The 26,442-nt window shown below is 51.4% G+C and overlaps 1 protein-coding gene across 1 annotated transcript; it reads left to right on the top strand.

The window, feature by feature from the left end:
- The first annotated feature begins 9,630 nt into the window (after positions 1–9,630).
- Positions 9,631–25,177, top strand: EEF1A2 (eukaryotic translation elongation factor 1 alpha 2). Its single transcript, XM_059480958.1, has 8 exons — positions 9,631–9,889; positions 11,354–11,588; positions 15,644–15,823; positions 16,783–17,079; positions 21,235–21,385; positions 22,771–23,027; positions 23,777–24,011; positions 24,742–25,177. Exons 2-8 carry the CDS (start codon positions 11,445–11,447, stop codon positions 24,867–24,869), a joined length of 1,392 nt encoding a protein of 463 aa, XP_059336941.1. The 5' UTR covers positions 9,631–9,889; positions 11,354–11,444; the 3' UTR covers positions 24,870–25,177.
- The last annotated feature ends 1,265 nt before the right edge of the window (positions 25,178–26,442 follow it).

Raw genomic sequence — 26,442 nt, 5'->3', positions numbered from 1 at the left:
GAGGAAAAGCTTGCGGCAAGGCCAAAGTACAACCCACAGCACAGAGCTGTGTTTGGGTACCAGGGTAGCATCCTGTACAGGTGCTGCTGCTCCGTGAACCACTGCTTTTGTGAGGCTGGGGGAGCCAAGGCAATGGATGTGCAAGAGGAAGCAGATGTGTTGAAGAGGAACAGAAACTCCACAGACAATTTCCTTCTGTTTGGAATGGAAATGGGGTTGAGCACAAAACGCTCTAAGAGAAGCCAGAGCTTTAAGGTATCTCCACAAAGGCAGTTTGGTACTTGGTATACGTAAAATGTTCCTCATTTTTTCTCCTCTAAATTTCAGTAATGATACTCCCAAAAAATCCTGCCCACCCCTCATCTCTTCATCTCTGAGGTGGTTCAGCTCCAGATCCTAGCTGGAGAAGTTTCTTTCTCCTTTCAAACAATGCTCCGTTCCAAATGAGGGTAAACATGAAAACTAAATAAATAGGGATTCGAAGGATTCTGAGCTGGCTGGGCTTTATGACTTTTGGAAAAGAACCCTTTATTTCAGAGGAAAAGCTTGCGGCAAGGCCAAAGTACAACCCACAGCACAGAGCTGTGTTTGGGTACCAGGGTAGCATCCTGTACAGGTGCTGCTGCTCCGTGAACCACTGCTTTTGTGAGGCTGGGGGAGCCAAGGCAATGGATGTGCAAGAGGAAGCAGATGTGTTGAAGAGGAACAGAAACTCCACAGACAATTTCCTTCTGTTTGGAATGGAAATGGGGTTGAGCACAAAACGCTCTAAGAGAAGCCAGAGCTTTAAGGTATCTCCACAAAGGCAGTTTGGTACTTGGTATACGTAAAATGTTCCTCATTTTTTCTCCTCTAAATTTCAGTAATGATACTCCCAAAAAATCCTGCCCACCCCTCATCTCTTCATCTCTGAGGTGGTTCAGCTCCAGATCCTAGCTGGAGAAGTTTCTTTCTCCTTTCAAACAATGCTCCATTCCAAATGAGGGTAAACATGAAAACTAAATAAATAGGGATTCGAAGGATTCTGAGCTGGCTGGGCTTTATGACTTTTGGAAAAGAACCCTTTATTTCAGAGGAAAAGCTTGTGGCAAGGCCAAAGTACAACCCACAGCACAGAGCTGTGTTTGGGTACCAGGGTAGCATCCTGTACAGGTGCTGCTGCTCCATGAACCACTGCTTTTGTGAGGCTGGGGGAGCCAAGGCAATGGATGTGCAAGAGGAAGCAGATGTGTTGAAGAGGAACAGAAACTCCACAGACAATTTCCTTCTGTTTGGGATGGAAATGGGGTTGAGCACAAAATGCTCTAAGAGATGCCAGAGCCTTAAGGTGTCTCCACAAAGGCAGTTTGGTACTTGTTATACCTAAAATATTGCTCATTTTCTCTCCCCTAAAATTCAGCAATGCTCCAGAGCAGAGCTTTGCAGCCCAGCATGCTGAGGGCTGCGATAAAACCTTGCAGTTTTGGTGCAGCTGTGGAAAAGAACATTTTTGGAGGGTGATGCTTTAACAGTTTTAGGGATTGAAGGCAGAAGGGAGCCCACATGCCAGCCTGCGGTGGTTCTGTCACAAACTCCCCATGCAATGAGCTTCATTCCTCCCCAGTCTGGTTTTTTCCTTATTGATCTGCAGTTATTCTTTAATCCTCAGGACAAGGACCCAGTGCCAGGGGAGGCTGCCCTGGGTTGCTCCAGGACATCAACCTCCCTGCACAGCTCATGGGACAGCAAAAAGGCCGAGCTGCCCTCAGGGGTGTGTTTCTCAGTGGGGTATGACCACCCCAGCATGGGGACACTCCATGTGAGCCCTGTCCCCAGCTGACCCAAGAAGAAGGCCACAGTGACCACTGCCATGGCCACTGGCATGGACACTGCATGAGGAAAGCAGCCAGCACAGCTTTCAGGGAAAGCCTTGGCAGTAAATAAATAGATGAAGTAAATAAAGTCTGTAAATAAATAGATTATTTACAAAATTTACCCCAGAGGTTAAAGGGCCAACAGAAGCACATGCATGGTCCAGCTGGGGACCAAGTTCCTCCAGCCGTGCCTCAGTTTCCCCACTGATAATACTGACTCAGCGCTTTCCAGGGAAGGGTTTGGCTAAAGGTTGAGATGGACTTTGAATACACAAATTCCAACAGGCAGTTTAAACAGCCACGTGGTTGTTTTCATGCCCAGCATAAGGCTTTGCTTTTGTGCTGTGTGACTGGGTTTGAGCACTGCTTGGATTTCGGGGTCCTGACACTCCCAGTCCTGCCTGGGTACACAGCATGGAGAGTTCCAGGGCACAGGCTTGGAGATTTTCCTGGCCTGGAAAGGAATGATAGAAGGCTAAAAAGTCAGTGCTTCAGACATGAAAAGTCACTTTTGTTTTAGTGTAGCCTGTGTCATCTCTCAGGTTCCTCCTCAGCTCCCTAGAGATGAATTCCTGCATCCTCCACCCCCTAATAATGTACTGAGCAATTAGAGTGTATTGATAGAAAGATTATATTCCATAATGGATTATATTCTCCCCAGCAGGTACAGGATGATTGTGTACCCCACCGAGCCTGAACAGGCTAATTGCTTTAATTAATGATAGAGCAGAAATGAACAAACCTGCCCCAGTCCCTTTGTGCAATTTCACCACTTACACCCACATTTGGGGCTGCTTTTAAAGGATCACCTCATTAAGCAGATAACACTGGGGGTGTGATGCTGCCCCCACAGCCATGAGGGGTGAACTGGGGCTTTGCTGCTTCAGGGGGATTCGTCTCCAGAAAATCGTGCCTTGTTCTGCTTTTCCTCTCACAATCAATTCCATTTTGCCTTTAATGATGCAGCAGGAGCAGCATGGGTAGGACAGAGCAGTCAGGGGAGATTGAGCAGCCAGTCTGGTTTCCCAGGACAAAGCCTGTTCGTATCAGGTGTGTTGAAAAGAGGAAGATACATTTCATTTATATTGATCAAGAAATTGTACTTTCAAAATGAGCAGATGACAAGATTTGGATAGATTTTTCTCTTTGGTTTTCCTCTCATTAGAGCCTCTAGGCTAGAGGCCAGGACTGCACAGGACTGCAAGTGTCTCCAGTTTGCTTTTTAGCAAGGTTTCTGTGTTTTCTTTTTTTTTTTTTTTTTTTTTTTTTTTTTTTTTTTTTTTTTTTTTAATCTGGCTTTTAGCTTCTGGCAACTAGCTTTTGTTATCCGCCATTTGTGTGGGCCATTAAGCAAGAGGCTTTTGTGTAATTTTGAACTTGGCAGAAATTTCTGGAAGCCAGCAAAAGCCCCAGAACTGAAGGAACTGCTGAAGGAACCAGCACGCATGGGCCAGCATCAGTGGGTGTTTGGGGTACCCCAATGCTGTTACCAGATGTGACACCCCAGTGCCTTCAGGAATTTGGTCAATAAAAGGTTGCCCAGCAGCCCCTTCCCCACCAGAGTATGCAGCAATTTTCTTCCTGGGTAAGAAGGCAGCACTTCATCCTGGCACAGCAGCAGAACCACAGACTGGCTTGGAAGGGACCTTAAAGCCCATCTCATCCCTGCTCCCTGCCATGGGCAGGGACACCTCCCACTAACCCAGAGGTCTCCAAGCCCTGTCCAACTTGACCTTGAATACTTCCAGGGATGGGGCAGCCACAGCTTCTCTGGGCAGTCTGGTCAGTGACAGATTTGAGCTCTCCACAGCGCTGTTCAGCCTGGTCCTGCCCCATGGAGGCGTTTCCCTAATTCTCCCTCTGTTGAGGCACTCTTGCTGCAGAGGAGGGAGCAGGCAGGACCTGCGTTCAGGCTTGTTCTCCTTTTCCCCTCCTCCTCTCGCTCCTCCTCCTCCTCCTCCCCTGCCTGTTCCTCCGTGCCAGGTTTGGGATTAGGGCAGCGTCCGCCCGGCGCAGGCAGCTGCTGCCACCTATGGATAAAACATACCCAAAATATTCATCCTGGATGCCACACTGGGGCCGTCTCTGTCAGAGCCAGAGCGGCTGTGTCACCAAGCCCATGCTCAGCCCATGCTTCTGTCTGACAGAAATGCCTGGACATCTTCCCCTGCCTGTATGGTTTAAATTGGAAAGGGAAATGTCCTGGAAATGCAGGGAAAGACCTTCCTGAAGCGCGGTGCTTGAGCAGCATATTTTACCTGTCATGTGAAATTCGTGCTCTGCCTTTCTGGGACATGTGCAGCAATGACCCAAGTGCCTCCTTGGCAGGAGAATAAACCAAAGTCAGATCAGGGCATGGATCACTGTCCCCACGGTGATGGGAGAAGCTCTGCTCACCTGCAGTCTGAGTTCCCAAAGGGCACAGGGAATTGGCATCAGGACCCCCAGAGCTGTGAGTCTGATCTGAAAATACATTGTGGAGAGAGTTAGATAGAGTCACAACATGTCTGATTTACTGTGCAAAAGGGATGTCTCCAATTTGGAAAAGCCAGTGAAGAGAGAATACAGCCTCTTGCTGCAATCCAGAGGCTTGTGGTAAACTTGCTTCCACAAGTTCCTGACTTATGGTTCATCTGTTCCTCTCTAAAAACTGGAAAATCATCTTGCAGAAACCAGCAGCAACACTGAGCAGGACCCATGTCTGCAGAAAACTCCCAGACCCGCATTTGTGGGATCAGGGGAGATGCCACTACCAGTCACTATCCTCACATGAAAACAAATTATTCACCAATATAAATCCTAGGGCTTTTACAGGGGTTGGTTCAGCAAAAAAATTTCTCATTAAATTCTCTGATCCTCTTTTCACCCTTTGGATGCACCCAAAGCTCATGCTGTTATCCAGATATCTCCTTTAACATTTCCACTAAAGCCATCAGAAGATGTGGGCAGCCAGGGCTCTTTTCACTCAGTGCCTGTGGTTTGATAGGAAAAGCCATCCCTGGGATTAATCAGGCTTTTCCTAAGTGGGAGATGTGCACAGCTGCCAAAACAAACACATCAATCTGGTGCAGCTTGACACAGCACCAGACATCTCTGCTGAAAACCTAGCATGGTCCAGGGCAAGGCAGCATCCAGCAATCAGCACTGAACACAGGGCAGAGGTGCCTTATCTCATTTGGGCTTGACCTAGATTGGGCTCTGCCCCATCCTCAGCTCACAGGGAGATTTAAGGGATCAGAGTCTGCAGCCCCCACAGATGCTGCATCCAGGCAGCAGAAATGTCACAGTGTCCCTGATGAGATGTGGATGAAATGGTGCCTGTCTCTTTCCCTGGTGCTAAAAGATATTTCAGGGCATGGAAATGTTCATCCTGGCTGCTTCCCAGATGGACAGCAGCTCAGGCTGAGCAGCTTTATCCTCCACAGCCTCAACCCCATAACTCAGATATTTGGTGGAAAAGGGGTTCCTGGAAGAGCATCCCTGGAGCTGTGTGCTACCACTGACACCCAGGAGGAATGGGGACAGTTTTCCAGGCCTTTAAGCATTGTCCCTCCAGCACTGCTACCTCAGATCACCAATGGCTGTGATCAAACCCATGTGAGCACTGTGGTGGGTCCTGAGGAGCAGCCACCCTGCCCTAGGTACTCTGCTGTCCTTTCAGGGGTGACACCAGACTCCATCCCCAGATGGCCAAGTGGCTGGAGGACTTGGATGTCTTGTTATCACTTCCAAAGTTTATTTTTAAATCTCTGGATCCAATTTAAAGGTATCAGCAGCATGAGCTGAGTGCAGGACCTTAAAATACTCCCTTTCTCCTCCTTCTCCTGCCTTTCTGTCCCATAAATCCTGTTTTTATCTCTCCTCTCCAGGTTTACAACACGAGCATGAGCTGAAAAACCTGCTCATGTTAAAAGTTCATGAAATCTACTCCAACCCTGGAAGTGTTCAAGGCCAGTTTGATGAGGCTTTGAACAAACTGGTCCAGTGGAAAATGTCCCTGCCTACGGCAGTGGAGTTGGAATGAGATGATGGTTAAAATCCCTTCCAACACAAAGCAGTCTGGGTTTCTATAATCATATGATATTTTCCTGTTTGGTGCCCTGGGCCAGGAGTGCTGCCAGGCAAACACACTGGGAGGGTCATGGCATGTAAACACAGGGGCCTGGAAAGTGTGACCCCAAAGCCAGCCCCAGGTAAACATGCTCTAGAAACCCCTGGGATGTACAGCAGAAGATCCCACCCTGTTGTAACACCAGTTAATCTGGGTTTAGCTGCAATGGGAATGCCTGGTTTGTGTGCACCAGCAGTCAGGATTGCCATGGGATGCAGGATGTGTACATGAGCAGAGGATGGTCAGTGCCTTGGTGTTTAGAGCTTGTCCACTCCCAGCAGATGGTAAATGCTGAAATATCAGGGTGCAAAACCTTGGCAAAGCCTCCAAAGCTGGTGTGGAAGGAGCTGAAAGCCTGAACATGGCAAGAAGGAAACCTAACAGCCTCCACTCTGTCCACAAACTGCCTTTTAAAGGACAACCACTGCCCTACCCACCTTGGATCTGCTTTTCCAATGGCTCTTGCATGAGGCCAGGCTGCACTTCCTCCTTTCAAGGACTCTATTTCTTTGCATAGAAAGAAAGCAGCAATTTACAGCCATCCCTCTGTCCAGCCCCAACTTCTCCCTTGTGAGACCAGAGCTCCTGGGGTGACATCCAGGCTGGCATTCCTCGTGGCTGCCATCTGCCCTGCCCAAACCCCCTCCTTCAGAGGCGACCTGCTGCATTTTATAACCACAAACACACAATTGCTCAGTGAGCTGAACATTCATGGGCAGGAACACCCCCAGAGCCAGGCAAATCCAGGCAGGCGGCCTGGGGTGCTCACATCCCAGATCCATACAAATTACCAGCACTGCGGATTATTCCTTCTCCCAGTTACACTGTGAGGGCCTCTTGGGGGAAAAAATAAATTCCAGTTGTTATGTCTGGGCAAATGGAAATTTTAGCTTAGTTTAAAGCACCAAATCTCAACCCAGAGGCTGTGGGGCTGGGTGGGGTGGAGGTGATGATGATTAAAGAGGTCCCTGCCATGTTTATGTGCAGGCTGCCCATCTGTGATGGTGTTCACAGGGGTCTCAGGCTGAGGGAAGAGATGAGGATCTGACTCCATGTGAGATAAATCCAGAAGGCTTGATTTATTATTTTATTATATATATTACATTAAAACTATACTAAAAGAATAGAAGAAAAAGTTTCATTAGAAGGCTAGCTAAGCTAAGAATAGAAAAGAATGATAACAAAAGTTTGTGGCTTGGACAAAGAGCTCAAGCCAGCTGGGCTGTGATTGGCCATTAATTAGAAATAACCAACATGAGACCAATCACAGATCCACCTGTTGCATTCCACAGCAGCAGATAATAAATGTTTACATTTTGTTCTTGAAGCCTCTCAGCTTCTCAAGAGGAAAAATCCTAAAGAAAGGATTTTTCATGAAAAGATGTCTGCGACACCCATCCCTTCTGAGGAAGGGGATTTCTGTTTTATTGAGTCACCCTAAATCATTTGGTGGTGGCTTACAGGGAGGGTGAATCAAGCCCCAGTGTGATGGAGGGGAATTGTTTTGGGGGCCCTGGATCTGACACCAGATGGAGGCAGACAAGGCGCTAAACTTCAGCCACCCTCGGATTTCACTTCCTCGGGTCTCTGTAATTTCACACGGCTGAACATTTAAGGGCAAATCCACACCATTTTTTCTGAGGGAAGATTATTCCATTTAGGCGTGGCTGTTGAGCTTGATGGTCCCCAGGACCACATGTGCTCAGTGAAGTCCTCTGCCCCGGGTGCCAGCCAAACCTGGCATTAAGGAAGAGCCTTTTGTGCCCAAACCTGGGCACACAGCTGTGGCTTTAAGCCTCTCCAGGCTGGGGTAAAGTGGCTTAAGGGAGCCGGGATTAGCCAGGTCTGAGAGCCCTCTCTCCTGCTCAGGTCCTGCACTATTTATAGGCTGATGGGCCGTCAGGCTCTATTTCAGTGCAGAACAGGGCACTGCCCAGCTCCCTTCTTCCTGCCTGGGAAAAGCGGTAGAAACAAAAATTCTATTTACTGGAGAAGGAAAGGAGGCAGGAGAGGCCCATCCCATGCTCACCTGGCAGAGGTGACCAGGATTTACTCCATCCCATCTTCATTATTAAACTCAGCCATTGCCCTACTGTTTCCAGGCTGCCTCAGCCTTTGTGTAAAAAAAGGGCAAAGCACTAAAATATGGATAGAAAGAATAAGAGAGTTATAAACCTCTCCCTCTCCACGTTATCACACTTGCTGTCCATCTCCAGCCCATCCAGACCTGTGGAAAATCTTCCACCCCTGTCCCAAAACAAGGTTGGGGTAATCTCTTTAAATCCTCTTAGAGCTTCTCCTTGGAAGTTTCTTTTTTATTTTTCCTGGCACTCAGTACATTTTATGTTGTGCATGGAATGCTTCATAAAAACAAAGGATAGCTTGACTATCATATTTCTAAGAAAATACCAATAAGCTATAATATTCATTAAAAAAGGCCTCCTTTTAAGCTCTAATGAAAAGTTAGGAACATTTTTATCCACGTAATGAGTAAGTTTTTAGCCATTAGCCTAGGAAGGTAAGAGTATTTTCATAAGAGTATCTAAATTAGCTGTTAAATTCACTGGAAGGATGGTCTGGGCCATAAAATTGTTCTGGGTTATTTCATAGCTTTAGTCAAAATTAGCTTTCTTTTGACCTATATTTGGCTTTGGGACACAGAAAATTTTGGATTGGCCTTGGAAATCCACACTTGACACAGACATAAATATTCTGACCACTACATATTATTTTTTTATGCAAAGAAAATGTCATTATATTACTGAAGGTTTATGGTTTCCTTGTCCTCCTAGGACTTGAACCCCATTTCCAATTAAAAATGAGATTTTGTTGTTGTATCACAAATTCTTGAGCAGCCCCCACACGTGTTGCAGATGCAGAAATCTGTTCTGCTGTGTTTGCCCCTTGCTCTGTCACTTGCTCCTGGACTGAAGAGACAGAGATGAGGGGCAGTGCGCTCAGGGTCTGCCCAGGGTCGTGTCGTGCCCTGCAGGGACCCCTCTCCTCCCAGCCCGGATGGGAGCACAGCCCTTCTCACCACTGGGGCACAGCAAGGGATGTGGGGTTTGGTGGCCCCCTCCAAAGCCAGCCCTGTCCCTTCCCAGGTTCCCACAGGGAGTCCAAGTCTCCCTGGGCCAGCACTTCCATCATTTCCCCTGTCTTCCAAACAAATCCTTCCCTCCATCTACCTGTCTTCCTCCCATCCCTCTGTTTCTAGTCTCTCCATCTCCTCCATCCCATCTCCCTCTCATGTCTTCATCATCCCTCTCTCCTGTTTCTCCATCTTTTATCCTCCCATCTTTCCTCCTCCCTCTATCTTCCATCCTGCTGTTACCCTCTGATTTCAGTCTTCCATCTCTCCATCTTCCCATCCCTCCATTTTCCACCCCTCCACCTCTCCATTTCTCCTCCATTTTCCCCATCCTTCCATCCTTCTGCCTCCAATCTCTCCACCTCCCTCTCAAGCCTTCACCTTCCACATCTCCTGTCTCTCCATCTTTCCTCCTTCCACCTTCCTCCCATCTCTCCATCTTCCATCTTGCCGCCTCCCCCTGACTTCGGCCTTCCACCTTCCCATCCCTCTCCATTTTCCCCATCCCTCCATCTTCCTCCATCCCTTTATCTCCCATCCTTCCACCTCCTTCCCATCCCTACACATTCCCTCCCCGCCTCTCCCTCCTTCTCCTCCTCCTCCTCCTCTTCGTCGTCGTCCTCCCCCCGTCCCCCCCCCCCCCGCGCCGCCGCCGCCGCCGCCTCCTCCTCCTCCTCCTCCTCCTCCTCCTCCTCCCCCGCCCGGTACCGCATTGCCGTAGTGCGGGGGGGCCGCTGCATTGCGCTGCCGCCGTCGATAGGTGGGCCCCTCCCGCGGAGATAAAGCCGGCGGAGCCCAAGCCGGCAGCCTCTGGCCGCCCCGACCGCCGCCCCGGTAAGAGCTGCGGGACCCCGGCGGGATGGGGGGGACAGCGGGGATGCGGGGGGGGTGCCCTGCCCCAGGGGCTGCGGGGCATCAGTGCCCCCTCCCCTGTGTGGGTGCTGTTCAGGTACCCCCGGGAGGGAAAGGATGGGGCTGGACCATTCCTTCATCCCGCAGGTGCGTCCTTGCCGCAGGTGGGGAATAGCACGCAAGCCGTGGTGCTTCGGGACGTGAAAATCCTTCTAAATGTTGTGCGTGAGGAGGAAAACCTGATAATCCCCCCCCCCCTCAGCTCCCCCCTCCCCTCCCCCCACCCTGCCTTTAGAATCACGGAATCCTCGAATGATTTGGGTCGCAAGGACCTTAAAGATCATCTCCTTCCAACCCCCCGGCCATGGGCAGGGATGCCTTTAGCGCCTTGGGGAAGGAATAAAAAAAAAAATAATTCCCCAATTCCCAAGGCGATCCTGCATCTCCCCCCGTGTGCCAGGGGTCTGCAGGGCAGACAGGGAGGGACCCGCACCCAGCACTGGGAGCTCCGGGACAGAGCATCTCAGTGGAGCCGCAAAATGGCCAGATCGGGGCTGGCAGGGCTCAAGGGCAGCAGGGACGGGGCAGCCGCCGCTCCTGCTGCCCGGGGAAGCTTCTCGCTGGGAATGTTCCCACCCGCATGACTGAGTCGCTATTAGAGCCGCAAACTCCTCCTGACCTCCTTTACTTCTACGGGCAGATTCGTGAAATTGGATTTTTTTTAGACGTCAGATTAAAGCTCCTAATTGTGCCCGGTTTGTGTGCGGCTGCAGAGCCATGGCAACGCCGGGAGATGCCAGGACAGCTCCCCGGATATATCCGTTTGCGTTTTCAGCCTCCTCCCTCTGTTCCATCCAGCAAAATATAATAAACCCCCCCAAGTGCAGGCTCAGAGGAGCCCTGGGCAGCCCCGCTGTTCCAGCCCTGCTCGGGGCAGCAGGCGAGGGCTATTTTTGTCCGCCCCGCTTTGCAGACACTCTGTTGTCACCTGAACTGTGCCCAGCTGGGGAGCGGTGGGGGCAGCCCAGGAGGACGGGCACCCTCGGCTCCTCCCAGGGCATGCAGGAGATGCCCTCGGGTTTGGAAAGAGCGAGAAGAGCATCCCTGAGCGTCGGGAAGGTTTTCCAGGAGGGAAGGGCACCTTCGAAGCATCGATGACGTAGCGCTGGGAGCTGGGGGTCTCCGAGGCGGAGGGCAAGATGCCGATAAACACACGGCGTCTTGCCGAGACTTGGAGGCTGGACATGGCAGCCCGAAATAGCCCGGCTGGCCTCCTCCAGGGCACGCTGGCTCTGACCCAGAGCTGCCAGACGAGGCCGGGCACCCCCGGGCTCATGGTCCAGCGGGAAGGTGGGGCGAGGGGAGATCATCCTGTCCCGAAGGTTTGGGAGGGTGCTGGCACATAGGGGGCTCATTTTGACTCTCCTGACTCTTTTCCCCTCGCAGCCTCCCTCCCCCCAAAAAAAAGGCAGCTGCGTTCCCACCGCCCTCCCCAGCGCCGCCCGCCCCGGCCAGCCCCGCGTAGCCCAGCAGCAGCATGGGGAAGGAGAAGACGCACATCAACATCGTCGTCATCGGGCATGTGGACTCTGGGAAATCCACCACCACCGGGCACCTCATCTACAAATGCGGGGGCATCGACAAACGGACCATTGAGAAATTTGAGAAGGAGGCTGCCGAGGTGAGGAGCCCGCCCCCGCCCCGCGTTCCCACCCGCGGGGATGCTCCGCGCTGATCCCCGCCGGCATCCCGCGGGCAATATTCCCCTTCTGCTGGTGCTGCCCTTCTCTAGCATTCCATTTCTCCCTCTGTTCGCATCTATTTTTCTCCCTCTGTGCCTCTGGGTCCTCCCAATTTCTGTGGCCTTGGGAAATTAGGCCATTTGGGCGCTGGCCACCCTCTTTTTCCGGAGCTGGGGGACTCCCTGCTGCCGGCTGTTAATGAGGGCAGGGGCACGCCGAGGTCTGCAAGATGCAGAAATCACCAGGATTCTGGAAAAGCCACAAACCATGGTGCTTCAAGGCATGAAATTCCTTCTAAATATGGTGTGTGAGGGGGGAAAACCTGATAATCCCTCCCTGCATGGGTCAGGGCTGCCTGAATTTCACTCTGAAGCATCAGTTTCCAGCGCCTGCTGGGGGCAAGGTGCAGCATCAGCTGGACCACTCATTTGATCCAGTTGAAAAACCTCATTCCCATTTTCCTCAGGCAGGTGGTCTGGTGTGAACTGTGATTGGCAGCCTGTGATACAGAAAACTGGCTGGAAATCCAAACATTGCAGTTAAATTATTTTGTTTGACCCTTGCAATGGTGGCATTTATAACCATTTTATCGTGCATGCATTTAGAAGCTGTCATACAGCAAAACAGCACCTGATACCTGTAATGTGGCAAACCCCAAGATTAAAGAGGAAAAAACAGTCTTGGGAAGAAAAATGTCAATTGGGAGAGCTAGAAAATTGATGATGGTAAATTCTAGAGAGGTGGGTGAGCCAGGAACAGCCTGGCTGTGTTATCCATGGGGCAGCTCCTGTCACTCAGAAGATGGCTTGTCGTCATCGCTCTGGGAATGCAGATATCCCTCCTTTTTTTTTTTTTTTTTCCAATTTTTTTTTCTGGTCAAAATCTCACATTTAATTGAAAAAAAAAGAGATTTACAGAGCTGCTACTTTTGATTTCACATTTTTCTGTCTGTCTGCCTTAACCTTTTTCATTTTCCGATAGCATCTGAGCTTAATCCCCTATTTTCCTGCCTCACTTTCAGCCTTTATTTTTGCATCCGTAAGCCAAAGAGCCTCTTCCTCCATACAGAATTATATCTCTCCCCTGGTTTAAAATGATTGCTGATATCCTTCCACGAATTCCCCCCCTTTACCTACAAGATCAGATAAGGCATGGTGAGGATATTGTCGATGTGATTGCAGTGATTTTAATTGAACAGGCACTTTCACTGCCTTGCCAGGATCCGCGGGCACCGGAGGCTGCTATTAATAGCCTATTGACTGAGCTTACAGACTCCATTTTCTGATGCAGGGCTGGGGAAGGGTTTGCTTCCATTAGGTGGCATTCACAGGAAATGGAGGCCTGCGTGCACCCAAAAGGCCAACAAAAAAATCCCCAGACTCTGTTGTTTTATTTAAGAGAAAAGAGCGAGGATTTCTCTCTTTATTTTTTTCCCTTTTGATTCAAGGGCAGACGTAACAGTATCTCTGAACGAAGAGTTGTTCTGTTTTTTTTAAAAATTAAATAATCAGTATTTGTGGCCTCCGAATAGAAAGCTGTCCCTCCACTGGGGTTCGATGAGGGAAATTCAGGCTATTTCTGGCACTGAACAGGGAAGGTATTGTGCAGAGCTAGATAATACCCTGGGTTTTTCAACACCAGCCCTGGGTAACTGAATACACCCCGTGAAAGGAGGGAAACTGTTTGCTAAATAAAGGATCTCGTTTGTCTTCATGTTACGTGTGGTGCCGAGCTCTGGGGGGGTCACACACGTGATGAGAAGATGGTTATGGGTATGTGGACATGGCTGATGGCAAGAAGGGGCTGATTCCCACTCAGCTGCCATGGGAGATCCTGGGCTCTGCTCTGTGCCTCAGTTTCCCCATCCAGAAGGGAGGGAGTACGCTGCTGATGGGGGAGAGGCTGTGGGATGTGCAGATTGACCTCCTGCCCGAGAAGAGCCCATTATTAATGCAATGCACAAATGCACCATTCCCTGCTGTGCCTCCATTTCCAGCAGTGAATGAGCACACTCTGATGACTCCTCCCTGTTTCCTGGGAAGGGGGAGTTTGATGTGAGTGCTGGAAAGGGTTAACGTGGCCCCGTCCCTGGAAGTGTTCAAGGCCAAGCTGGATGGAATTTGGAGCAACCTGGTCTAGTAGAAAGTGCCCCTGTCCATGGCAGAGGGATTGGAATGAGATGATCTTTGAGGTCTTTTCCACCCCAAACTATTTGGCGATTCTAAAATCCTCCAAGCTCCTCCTCCACCCCCTTGCTAAATCCAGTGTCAGGAGGATGCTCAGGAGCAGAGACTTGATTCTGGATTTTTCCATGCCAGCGAGAGCTCACAGCTTCCCAGCAGAGATGGGGCATCACCTCCTCGACCTGGCCTCCCCTCTGAGGAGGGGAAGTCTTGCCCCTGGCTTTAGGATTTTGCCCTTAATCCTCCGGAGCAAGCTGCAAAGTCATCGCAGCGCTCAGCTGTTACGAAACAGGCTGTCACCATTAATTCCTTGTGCTGGCTGGGAGCAGGGCTGGAGTGTGGGAGATGGAGCAGAGCAGCAGACCAGCCCCTGGGCAGGGTGTGGGCAGGGCAGGTGTGGGTGGGATGCTGTGCTCTTTCCGGGGAGGGGGGCTCATCACTGGAGTGTTCAGTACTTGCCATCGAGAAGTGCTTCCTTCTGTCCATGATTGATAATGGGCCAGGAGAAACTGTGATTGCAGGGGATGGATGGATGGATGGATGGATGGATGGATGGATGGATGGATGGATGGATGGATGGAAGCAGGGTATCACAGCTCTGACCTTGCAGAACAATAGGAGACCATTAAATCATCTGCAAATGGCCTAAATTCCTTTCTCTACTTTAAAACCTCCTTGTATCTGAGGCCAAGAGCTGATGACTGGAGCCCATTTTAACCCCTTGCTTTGGCCAAGCTCACAGTGTGGTCAGCAAGGGTGGGCTCCTCCTGCCCCATCTCCGCCTTGTCAGGATCCCAGCTGAGACTGGGAGCATGACCTCCAGGCTGGAGGGAAATCCAGCTCTCCCTGGTGCAGTGACGTCAAAGGGCTCCAGCCCCAAGGAGAAGGCCTCCAGAAGTGCCACCGTGGTTTTACCAGGGAATGTGCTTTATCACAGGGCACGAAGATTTACTGGAGCTAATCTCCCCCAGCGTGATTTCCTGCATTACAATGTTGGCTGAGATTTTGGCCATTTGGCAACGACAGTTGGTCTGGCTGCAGCTCACAGAAGCGTTTCCTGTGAATTTGCACACTCTGTGGCAAAAATCAATCACGTTTCTATTCTGCTCGTAGCAACCATCTCTCATTTCTTTTAACCCATTCCACCCCTGCCAGTTTTGGGCTCACTCATGTAGCAATGCCCTTTCCCACTAACCAGCTGCCTCACAGGTCTCAGTCATGGATTAAGATCACAGAATCAGAGAATCATTTAGGTTGGAAAATCCCTCTAAGATCATCGAGTCCAACCAGCACTGGCAAACCCACCACTAGACCACATTCCTGTGTATGCATCTCTTTGAGGGGAAATTAAATAAATCTCATAAACAGCCATTTTTCAATAGCTCCATGAGCATTAGGAAATGGGATAAGTATATAAATATCCTCTCAGAGACATTTAGTGTGACAAGAAGCAGCTTTCCTTGTTTCTGTACAGGATTTCCCAGCAGCAGTGCAGAACCATGATGGGTGTTTCATGGAGGAGACCTCATGGGCTGCTGCCTTTATATCCTGCCCATCCAGCCCCACTCACAAATTCACCTCATGGCTCTTCTTCCAGCCTCTCCTGCATCCTGCTGAGGAACATGTTGAGAACAGTATATCCTTTCAGCTGTAATTTTTAGTAAATAGACCACCAATAGATCTTGAATTTAGGCAATTTTACCTTTAAATATTTGCTGTGTGAGCTTGGGAAGTGCCCTGGAGAGTGGGAGGCAATCACCAGTGCTGTGGGCTCACTATTTCTCGCTATTTCTTGCCTCTGTGTTGGCCAGATGGGGAAGGGATCCTTCAAATACGCCTGGGTGCTGGACAAGCTGAAGGCCGAGCGCGAGCGTGGCATCACCATTGACATCTCTCTGTGGAAGTTTGAGACCACCAAGTACTACATCACCATCATCGACGCCCCTGGCCACAGGGACTTCATCAAGAACATGATCACCGGCACCTCCCAGGTGAGGGATGGGGCCCAGGGCTGCTGCAGGGGAGAGGCTGGGGCTGTTCACAAGCTCAGGGTCGTGCAGGTGCTGTTGGAGTCCTTTGGGAGGTGGGGAGTTGAGAGAGCAGACATGGAGGAGTGTTCAGCAGGGTCCACCCCAGAGACTGGGTGGCACCAGGGGCCCCAGCACGCCACGGTCCTGCACCAACCTGGGTTCTTTGGGCACAAAGAGGTGGTTTCTCCACCCCATTTCCACCCACATGAGAAAGTGGGATGAATGTGGCCTGCCTGATGGCTGGGATGCTGCGAGCTACAGCCCTTTGTGTGAGGGCATCTCCTCACTATTTTAGCCTCAGCCAGATGAGATAGACAAGAAAATTCCACCAATCCCCTAGGTTTTATTGGATAAAGGAGGCTCCACAGATCTTTTCTCCTTCCTTTTCCTCAAACTGTTCTTTGTCCCATATTATATTGCCAAACGCAATGGCCTACCCTTCCTGAGTAGGATGGTTTCCCCTCATTGCTTTGTGGGACATTCCTGCATCTCCCTGTCACTGATGGGTGCTGAGTTAACCCCACTGCATGCCCACTGAGATTTCCAGTGAGGTACCAGTTGGACTGGGCATGGCTATCTGCCAAACCCAGGCAGCTTCTGCTGTGTGTTTTGGTACAAAAGCAAATCTAGGGAACACTTTCCATTCCTGGAGTCACACCCATCACCCAGGAAGGTTTTTGCAAGACCTCAGTAGGGTTTTAAATAAAACCTTGTCTGTAGATGATCAAGATGAGGTCCTGGTCAGAGTCCAGGAGGGATCCACACTGGTTTCCCACCCACAATGCAGAACTGTGTGAGGTTGGCAAGTCTGAAATAGCACAGCTGGCTCAGTTTTAAGGCAGATCAGCAGCTGGCAGGTGCTCAAAGCCCTTGGGGTGTCACCAGGGCTGTGCAGCAATTCTCTTGCTCTCCATCCCCAGGCTGACTGTGCTGTGCTGATCGTGGCTGCCGGTGTGGGTGAATTTGAAGCTGGCATCTCCAAGAACGGGCAGACCCGCGAGCACGCCCTGCTGGCTTACACCCTGGGGGTGAAGCAGCTCATCGTGGGCATCAACAAGATGGATTCCACAGAGCCCCCCTACAGCGAGAAGCGCTACGACGAGATTGTCAAGGAGGTCAGCGCCTACATCAAGAAGATCGGCTACAACCCGGCCACAGTTCCCTTCGTGCCCATCTCGGGCTGGCATGGAGACAACATGCTGGAGCCCTCTCCCAATGTAAGTGTGCCTTGTGTTGCACTTCTCCCCCCCACCCTGAGGATCCTGACCTGGGCTGAAGATGAGCTCTGTGCTCTGCAAGCATTTCATGCACCCGTTGTGCACAAAGGCAGCAGGTGATGTGCCATGGAGCTCTGCTTGGCCCTGGGCAGGATGGATGGGCTCCCTGTTCGTGGGTGCTGTGCCCAGGCCAGGCACCCAACAGCTAAACATGGGCATCTTCAGGAGATGATCTGCCTGGCTCTGCTGGATTTGAAGTTTTCACCTTGTCAGAGCTCATGGTGACATTAGAGCAGCAATTGTCACTCTCAGCAGGAGCAGAGGGTGTGTTTTTTAGGGCATTGTTTTCTGAGGGGAGTAAAACAATCTGGGGTCAGGCTTGGAGCAGCTCCCACAGTGCAGCTGGGTCTCAGGTCCCCTATTCCATCCATGCTCTGTGTCACTGCAGTGGCCAAACCTCCTCTTCCAGTGCTGGGATCTCACTCCTACAAGTGGTGTTTTCTCCAGGAAGTACCAGGCTTCCCATGCCAAAACCACCTACAGGTGATGTTTTCTTCAGGAATTACCAGGTTTCCCATGCCAAAACCACAGTTCCCTACAGTATCCCTTTGAGGCTGCTCCTTTTCCGGTTGGTTTTTACTCCCTCTGTGATGGGGACGGTGGGGAGACAAAGGCAGGGTGCTCTGGGTGTGCCCATGCCATCATTTCATACACCAGCTTAAGAAAGATGGAGGTTTTTGGCAGACAGGCTGCCCATAACTATTCTGACACTGCTTTTGTTGGAGAAAACCTACCTCAGGGTTAATCTTTTAAAGAAATGATGGGCTGGAAAGTTCTGGCCAGGGGAAGGTCCCTACTCTCCTGGTGACTTCTGTGTGACCTTGATCAAGTTGCTCAGATCAGACACCCCAGGAATCTCTTGTGAAACCAATGGGAAATTTGATGCTTAGGGGGACTTCAGGACATCACCTGTGGGTGAGGGCAGGGCTCTGTGGTGAGTGAGGCAATCCTTGAGTCCAGCAGCAACTGAGGGAGATCAGGGATCACAGTCGTGAGGAAGGGGAGTGCTGCAATGCAAACTCACACAGCCGTGAAACACAGCTCCTGCCCTGCACAGGAAAGGCAGCTCACTTGGGATGGCTTGGAAGGAAGGAATTATTGGGGTGCTTGGGAGATTCCTGCTCCCTGAGGAGCAGAGCTGGGATAAAGGTCAGCCACGGCCATGCCAAACCCAGCCCCGAGGTTCTTGAGTGCCTCAAATCAGGCAGGCTCCAAATGTCAGCAGCTGCTGGGCTGGGAAGATGATCCTGAACAACTCTCCTATAAATAGGCAGCAGAGGGGAGGCACGGAGCAGGAGGGGCTCTGTGACCCCCCCCTTCCTCCAGAGGGGTCTCAGGGCAGGTTCCCAGTGTGATGTGCATGAAACAACTTCCCAGGGCATGAAACAACTCTCTCCTTTGTCCTAAGGAACCAGCTGGCTCCTAGGGAATTGGGAAGAAAACCTGGCCTGGAAGAGCATGAGCTCTTCTGGAGAGGGTTGGGTACAGACTCCTCCTCCTCATATTGCATCATCTCTGTGAGAGCTTAAGCAGGAACCTGGTGTAGATGTCTCTTCTCTCTTTCCTCGCCTGAAAAAGCTCTGATTATTTTCACTTGTAATTCCTGGACAGGTTTCACTGAAGCACAAGGCAGTCAAGTGACTTGTCTGTCTGTCAGGGGACTTATCAGAAAATGGGGATTAGAGCCATGATGTCCCTGCAGCTCCTGTTGCCTCTGAGCAAGGGTGGTGTGGTGGAGCTGGCTCTGTGTGGGAGACTCCAGCCCACAGCCCTGTTGCACAGAATCCCAAGGCCAACTGAAAACATGACAGCTGGGCTGTGCTTCCATCAAAGTTTGGCATTTGAGAGCTTTTTGGGAAGTGGGGTATTCTGTGAAGAAGCTTTGTGATGCTCCAGCTGGCAGAACGGGGCCATTCCAATGTGATGTGGGAGATTTTCACCCCATGGGATGCTGCAACCCAAACACTCCCAGTCTCTGGTGTGGTTGCCTGGGGCTGCAGCCTCAACACTGCAGTGTGTGTGTGTGGGGGTGTTGAGGTGCTCATGGGCTGGGAAAAGCAGGGAAAGGCAACTGCTCTGTAAAATAAACTTTGAGTGTTAAGGAGCTGGAGCTCAGCTGTTATTCTGGGGAGCTGGAGCCTCTCTGCCTGCAGGATTTGGTCAGATCCTGCTTTTGCCATAGGAGTGATGGAGTAGGAATTGCTCTTTGGGGGTAGATTTGGGGAATTCATGACAGAGGTTTTATTTGGATGGCCATAGGAGGCAGCACAAACCAGGTTTTGCAGATGCCTTTCACCCTGAGGCTGTGCTGAGGTTTTGCAGAGATTTGTTCCCAGAAGGTCTCTAAGTTCATCTTTACCTGATTCTTGGCAGGTCAGCAGTTCCCTGGAGAGAGGGACATGGGCAGAGATTGTTATTCTCCTGTGTGCCAGAGCTGTGCGGGGCAGAGGGACAGGAGCTGTGGGTACCTGGTGGTCACCATCCTCGAGAGCAGAGCCTGTGGGCAGGTGGCCACCAGCAGCTGCTGGCACAGGGCCCTGCCTGGCGTTTGGGCCGTGCACCAGCAGGGTGGGGGAAGCTCTGAGTCATCCTGCACACAGCACGAGGCTCCCTCAGTGCCTGGATGCAGCTCCCATTTTGCCAAGCTGTGCCTGGCTCTGGGTCTGGCTGCACAGCAAGACCTGCAGTGCCCTGGGCAGATCCCACTGCAAGAGTGTCCCCAGGCTCCTCCTGCCACTGCCACCAGGAAAGACAAGTGGTGTCAGATGTGACCCTCTGAAGGGGCTGGCCTGAATGCTTTGGATGCAAGCTGAGTTCCCTGGATGCATGTTTTCCCTCTCTCCTTCCCAAAGCTGGTGCAGATTGCAAGATAGGAAACCAGACTTGGCATAGCCACATCCTGCAGGGATGCCTGTGAAGCTGGGGGCACTTTGGGGTCTTGCTTCACCCCAGCCCCATGCCCACTGCTCTGTGCCATTGGTGCTGGTGCTAGGGGAAAAAAGCCACATCCACAAAATGTGTGATGGATTTGGGACACACAGGAAGCATTTGACATTATAATGGGAAAATACTGTCTAACCCTCTCTGTGCAGAGGCAGGGAATGGCCTTGCAGACTCTGACCTCTGCTTGTTGTGTCAGGGTTGCCTCAGACCCAGGACTAAATTTTTGATTCCAGCAAGCTCCAGGTGTTGCTACAGTTTGTTATGTCAGGGTTGCCTCAGACCCAGGACTAAATTTTTGATTCCAGCAAGCTCCAGGTGTTGCTACAGTTTCCAGATGTGCAGCATCACCCCAATAAAGCAGTGTAGTTCCCTGCATTCAACCATGGTACCTGAGCCCATTTCCACCCCTCTCTGCCTCTTTTCTGGGCAATATTTTAGTTTCAAAACCCACTTTAAGGCAGGAGAAGGGAACATCTGTGAAAAGCAATGCTGTCTCTTGGCAGCTGGGTTTGCAGCACCCTCCCTAAGCCAGGGTTTAGAATCCAGACCCTGGAGGGATGATAACAGGAGAGGGTGGGGAGAAGCATCTCTCTGGGGCTTGCCTTGGAGAGCACCTTGGTTGAGCACTTTGTAGCTGGTGCTTGGCTGCAGACCCTGCAGTCCCTGTGCTGAAGGCAGCATCCCTGGAGGGTGGGATCCAGGCAGCTGGTGCAGTGCCCAGGGGTTGGTGTTGGAAGTGGGCTGTGAGTTTGCTGGCTTTAACCACTTCCATCCTTTTTCTCCTGTTAGTGATGTGTTGCTTTCTAGAAGAGAGAGAGGGAGACTGAGCAAAGAGGAGCAGATAAACCTGCAGGGATGGTGGAGTGGAAGGAGCTCCCCAGCACCCTGATAAAGCCAGGACTTGGGAGGAATGACTTTGTGGATGTTGTCTTGGTGGGACAGCTCTCTGCATTTACCTCTGGGTGCTGAGGACAGGCACACCCAGGGCATGTTGGAAGTGTTGAAGGCCAGGTTGGATGGGCCTTGGAGCAATTTGGTCTCGTGGAAGGTGTTCCTGCCCATGGCAGAGGGGTGGAAAAAGATGGTTGTTAAGGTCCCATCCAATCCAAAGTATCCTGTGATTCCATGGTTCTCTGGCTGCTCTCTCCCCAGATGCCTTGGTTCAAAGGCTGGAAGGTGGAGCGCAAAGAAGGCAACGCCAGCGGGGTGTCCCTGCTGGAGGCCCTGGACACCATCCTGCCCCCGACCCGCCCCACAGACAAACCCCTGCGCCTGCCCCTCCAGGATGTCTACAAGATTGGAGGTGAGCCTTGCCCCTCCTCTGCCTTAACTGAGTCATCATTCCACAGAAATTTGGGAGTGACATTTCCAGGTGTTGGGAAACTGGATGGATTTGACTCTTCAAGCCAGAGATAATGTTGGAGAAAAGGGGTGGTAGTCCCAGGGCAAAAACCCCATTTGAGCTTGGGCTGTCTGGGGTGGAGGTGGACATGCCCAAAGGTGCCCAGGGACCAGAGAGGAGCAGCAGCTTTGTGAGCTCTCCCCCAGGCAACACACGATGCCAAAACGGCTGCAAATCTGTGTGTCCCCAGAGGTCATGGCTGGCCAGGCAAGCTGGAGGCAGCAAAACACATTCTGTGACCCAGGTGAGAGACAAGACCAGCAGGGAGGGCCACTGAGGCTGGTGCATGGCAGCTTGGCTGTGACCTGCCCAGGCTTCCCAAATGCTGGTGTCCATCACTGGCACCTCCTCCTGCCGAGCTGTGCCAGCCATGTAGGGAGCACCGTGGCTGACGCGTGTCCCCTTTCCTCTGCAGAGGTGATGGGGACACTTCGCTCAGCTATAAATACCCCTCTGTGAGCTCTCTGACCTGCTGGCATAAGTGGACAGCACTGCTGACTCCCTGGCTGCTGGATCAGGCGGGCACAGACTTTTCCAGCTCTTTCCCACCCTTTTCCAAGGACACATGCACTGCAGGGGTCGAATGTGGGATTTTAGCTGGGTTTTTAATGCAGGCTGCTGTTGTTTGCAGTGGACATGAAAGGTGGTGAGCAGGTCTGTGTCCTCCCCTAGCTCAGCTGGGGCAAAGGGATATGGTTTTACTGGGAGGCAGGTCTTTGGGGAGGAGAAACACTGTAGGAAGAGGGGAGATGGGGGCAGCTGGGTGGATGTGGAGGAGCAGATGGGTCCAGCCAGCCTCTTCAATCTCTTTTCAATGTTGTTTTTCTCAATCATTCTTCCTGTGCCTTCAAAGGGGAATTTCCCCAAAGTCTCCTGGTGACACAGGGTACAAAAGACCCCAGTCATGTAATGAGCTACCCTCATTCTCTGTCACAGCTGGTGGTGTGGCCATCAGGGATGTGGACAGTGTTGTTGCACACATGCTGGGATGTCCCAGTCCTCCATGCAGGAGATGCCACAGCTGCTCCAGGAGAACTTTTGGAGCATGCAGATTGCTCAGGGTTACTTATTAAAAAAAAAAAAACCTCTGAGTAGGAAGGATGGACTCATAGTGATTATCAAGATCCTGGTGTTGATCTGCTGAAAACATGGGGGTTTTGGCAAGGATCAAACATGTTCTTTGGGGACAACCAGTGTAGAAATCTTACTTTTGCTGAACCCAGGTTCTGGCCCAGGGATATACCAAGCAGATTGAATTTTGCTGCACTCTGTCCCTGTTTCTGCAGGCATTGGCACCGTTCCCGTGGGCCGAGTGGAGACCGGCATCCTGCGGCCCGGCATGGTGGTCACCTTTGCCCCTGTGAACATCACCACTGAGGTGAAATCCGTGGAGATGCACCACGAGGCCCTGAGCGAGGCTCTGCCCGGCGACAACGTCGGCTTCAACGTGAAGAACGTCTCAGTGAAGGACATCCGCCGCGGCAACGTCTGCGGGGACAGCAAGTCCGACCCGCCGCAGGAGGCTGCCCAGTTCACGTCTCAGGTGAGCAGGGCTTGGTGGTGCCACCACGCCTGGCTTGCTGCCATCCCCCAGCTGCCCGCTGTTGGGCAAGATGAAACAGGAAAGCCTTATAAATATGATTGCGCGGCAAAAGATTTTGAGAATATGGAAACTATAAGTGAGATTGAAATGAAAGCAAGCTTTGAGATCCCTCAGTTACTGAACAATGGGAAAACAACGGTGTGGCCAGCTGAAGGTAATCCCCTTTTGATGAAACAATTCCTTCTGCTTGCAGGCAGATCCAAGGGTCAGAGCAGACCCTACCAGCTTGGAAGAAGGGGCCCAAAGAGGAGTTTTTAGGGTTTAAAATGTAGCACAGTATGGTAATATAGTGATTCTTATAGGCTGTATGTAAATGCTATAGAATTTGTATATTGTACTAGATTGGTTAGTGAGAATCAGAATATTCAATACAGAAGACAATTTATTGTATTGTAAAGGGAACTTTGCTCTCTTACCCCTTTTACTCTCTTATACTTTTGCTCTCTTATACTTTTGCTCTCTTTCCCTTTTACACTCTTATCCTCTCATCCTCTCTACCCCTCTCTTCTCTCGACCCTGCTCTGAGCTGTGGCTGGCAGCTCCCAGCAGGGCCCTGCACCCAGGCCCTTTGCAATAAACCCCAAGTTCCACCACCTGGCTTCAGAGATCTCTCATCTCCATCCATCCCCACCATCCTACCCCTGATGCTCCTACAGCCAGCCTTGCCATGACACTGCTCTGTCCCCCAGGTGATCATCCTGAACCACCCTGGCCAGATCAGCGCTGGCTACTCGCCCGTCATCGACTGCCACACCGCACACATCGCCTGCAAGTTCGCTGAGCTGAAGGAGAAGATCGACCGGCGCTCCGGCAAGAAGCTGGAGGACAACCCCAAGTCCCTGAAGTCGGGTGATGCAGCCATCGTGGAGATGATCCCTGGCAAGCCCATGTGTGTGGAGAGCTTCTCCCAGTACCCACCTCTTGGTAAGGGAATGGCGCTTTGGAGGTTTCCTGTGGAGGATTGTGAGGGCTCTGTGGGTGCAGAGCTCACACCAGGCATGCTGAGCTTCTCCCAGCTAGATGAGGAGGGAGCTGAGGATGGTTTTTTGCTCCTCCATGTGCTTCTGAGCTGGGCTTCCAAAGGCTGGGTTGCTTCTCTCTGGGAGCAGCAAGACTTTTCCTTTATGGTTACTAAACCATGATAGTTTCTGAGCACAGAAACATTTCCACCTCTCTGCCCTAAAACAACTGGTCATGAGAAGAAAGAAGGAAGTTTGCTCAGTGGAGGCCACCTTTTAATGCAGGGAAGTGCCATACTTGAGTTCTAGGATGGTTGTATTGCAAATGACATTAAAGGCCATCTTGGTCCACCCCCATGCCATGGGCAGATACACCTCCAACTAGACCAGGCTGATGTTGCACATCTGGAAGTTTAGCAGTGATGGAAGCTTGCAAATAAGAAATTAGGTTTAAGTTTAAAAACAGTAATTTAAATAGAGGGGAGCATTAGGACTAGCAAGGGTTGATATCTCAGGGCTTGTCCCTGCTCCAAGGGCAAGGATAGCACATGGCACCATGAGTAGGAGGATGTAGATCCCACCACCACCCTCCCGAAGAGCCCAGCCTCGGTGTCTCACTGGCATTCCTGCAGGGACAAGCCCTGAGAGCCCAGCCTCGGTGTCTCACTGGCATTCCTCCTCTGTCTGTCCCTCAGGCCGCTTCGCTGTCCGTGACATGCGGCAGACTGTGGCCGTGGGCGTCATCAAGAACGTGGAGAAGAAGAGTGGTGGGGCTGGGAAGGTCACCAAGTCTGCCCAGAAGGCCCAGAAGGCTGGCAAATGAATCGTGGGCTCCCAGTGCATCGCGCAGAAACCATCCCTGACACCAGGACGCTGCCACCGACTCCCCCGGGCGCACGTGTGCACATCAGCTTGTAAGAGTTTATATGTCAACGACTGGATGCTCACCATTAAGGTCCAGTGGAAATTCTTTAAAAGGAAAAGCATGTTCCAGCGTTTGTGAGGCTTCATGTTAATTTTACCAATAAAACTGGTACAACATCCACAGTGGAAAAAAAAACAAAAACAAACCAAAACCAGACAAATCCCCCCTCCCTCCCCAAAAAAAAACCAAACCAAACCAACCCAAAAGGTGTGGAGCTGTGTGTGTATGTCTGTTACTGAGAGGGGCTGGGTTGGCTGGGGTTGTGTAGTCTCACTCAGAGTAGATGGTGGGGATGGGCACAGGAGGGGCTGGGATGGAAATAAGGAGGAAAGAGGACAGTTGGGAGCCCATATTCAGGGTGTCAGCCTGCACTCAGCCCTTCTCCACCACTTGGCCCAGGTGATTCCCCCAGCCAGAAGCAGCAACAGCTCTCACAGCAGTTTTGAGGATCTACTTAACCAGTTCAAGCCTCTAAAATAATTTTCCAAGGTCATTATTATATTTTATTCATGCAAAACAGGCTTAAATTGAGCTCTTACAGTTATGCCACTGAAAGAAAGGAAAATAGGGCACCCCATGTCTCTGTAAGGGTGAGCAGCATCACTTTGGGTCTTTGTCATCCCCCATCATTTTGGGAGTAGTGACTGAGACTGCCTTCTCTCCCCACATCCTGCTCTGCCTCACACATTGTGGATCCCCAGCCCTTTCCAAACAACACAAAGAAACATTTCTTCCTGACTGAAGCCTAGACACGACTCAGGTCTCACAAGAAGCCCCAAAACTCATAGTCTTCACCCAGGGCAGTGTCTTGACTCCCATCACAACCTTGCAGCCCCAGGCAAGGTGTGCATCTCTCCCAGCTCCACCCAGTGCAGCTCCCCCAGCCCAAAGGGTTGTGGTTGCTGAGTGGTTGGGATTGACCAAAAAGCCCCAGCCAGGAGCTGTGAGGGGCCTGAGTGGGAGCTGCAGGAGGTGCAGTGGGGCAGGGAGAAGGAGGGAGGCGGTGTGAGAGTTGTACATCCACTGCATCATTCCAGGGATGTTTCCAAGGGACATTTCCTCCCTGGAGGAGGCATTAGCAGCGTGCTGGGGCATCCTGAGCTTGTCTGTGCCCATGACTCGGCCTTAAGGAGGAGACAGTGCTGGGAACAGATGCTCTACAGCCTCTGTGAAGGGCAGCACCATGCGAGGCCCTGCCCAGGAGAGCTCCAGAGGCACCAGCATCATCATCATCACTGTTTGTGTCACAAAGCCCTTAATGATCCTAATTAGCATCTGATGCTCTGCAGTGCTGAGTGTCCCCAGGCAGAGCCTCGAGGAGTTGACATGCAGCTGAATTACAGAGAGCTCTGCATGATCTCACCCTGCCTGCTCCCCAAAACTCTCCCATCCCATTTCTGCATCTGACAGACACAGGCTGGCTCCCTGGGCCAAGATCCCCAAAACTCTGCACAGCCCACCAAGGCTCATC

This window comes from Ammospiza nelsoni, chromosome 12 (genome assembly GCF_027579445.1).
Source record: "Ammospiza nelsoni isolate bAmmNel1 chromosome 12, bAmmNel1.pri, whole genome shotgun sequence".
NCBI lineage: Eukaryota > Metazoa > Chordata > Aves > Passeriformes > Passerellidae > Ammospiza > Ammospiza nelsoni.
The sequence above is the reverse complement of the archived record's forward strand: the minus strand, read 5'-3'. Positions and strand labels throughout refer to the sequence as shown.

Excerpts from the sequence above, each read along its gene's own strand:
- EEF1A2 (XM_059480958.1), top strand. The coding sequence starts at position 11,445 with ATGGGGAAGGAGAAGACGCACATCAACATCGTCGTCATCGGGCATGTG. Across the intron at positions 11,589-15,643 it reads TTGAGAAGGAGGCTGCCGAG|ATGGGGAAGGGATCCTTCAA; the intron begins GTGAGGAGCCCG and ends TGTGTTGGCCAG. Across the intron at positions 21,386-22,770 it reads GGATGTCTACAAGATTGGAG|GCATTGGCACCGTTCCCGTG; the intron begins GTGAGCCTTGCC and ends CTGTTTCTGCAG.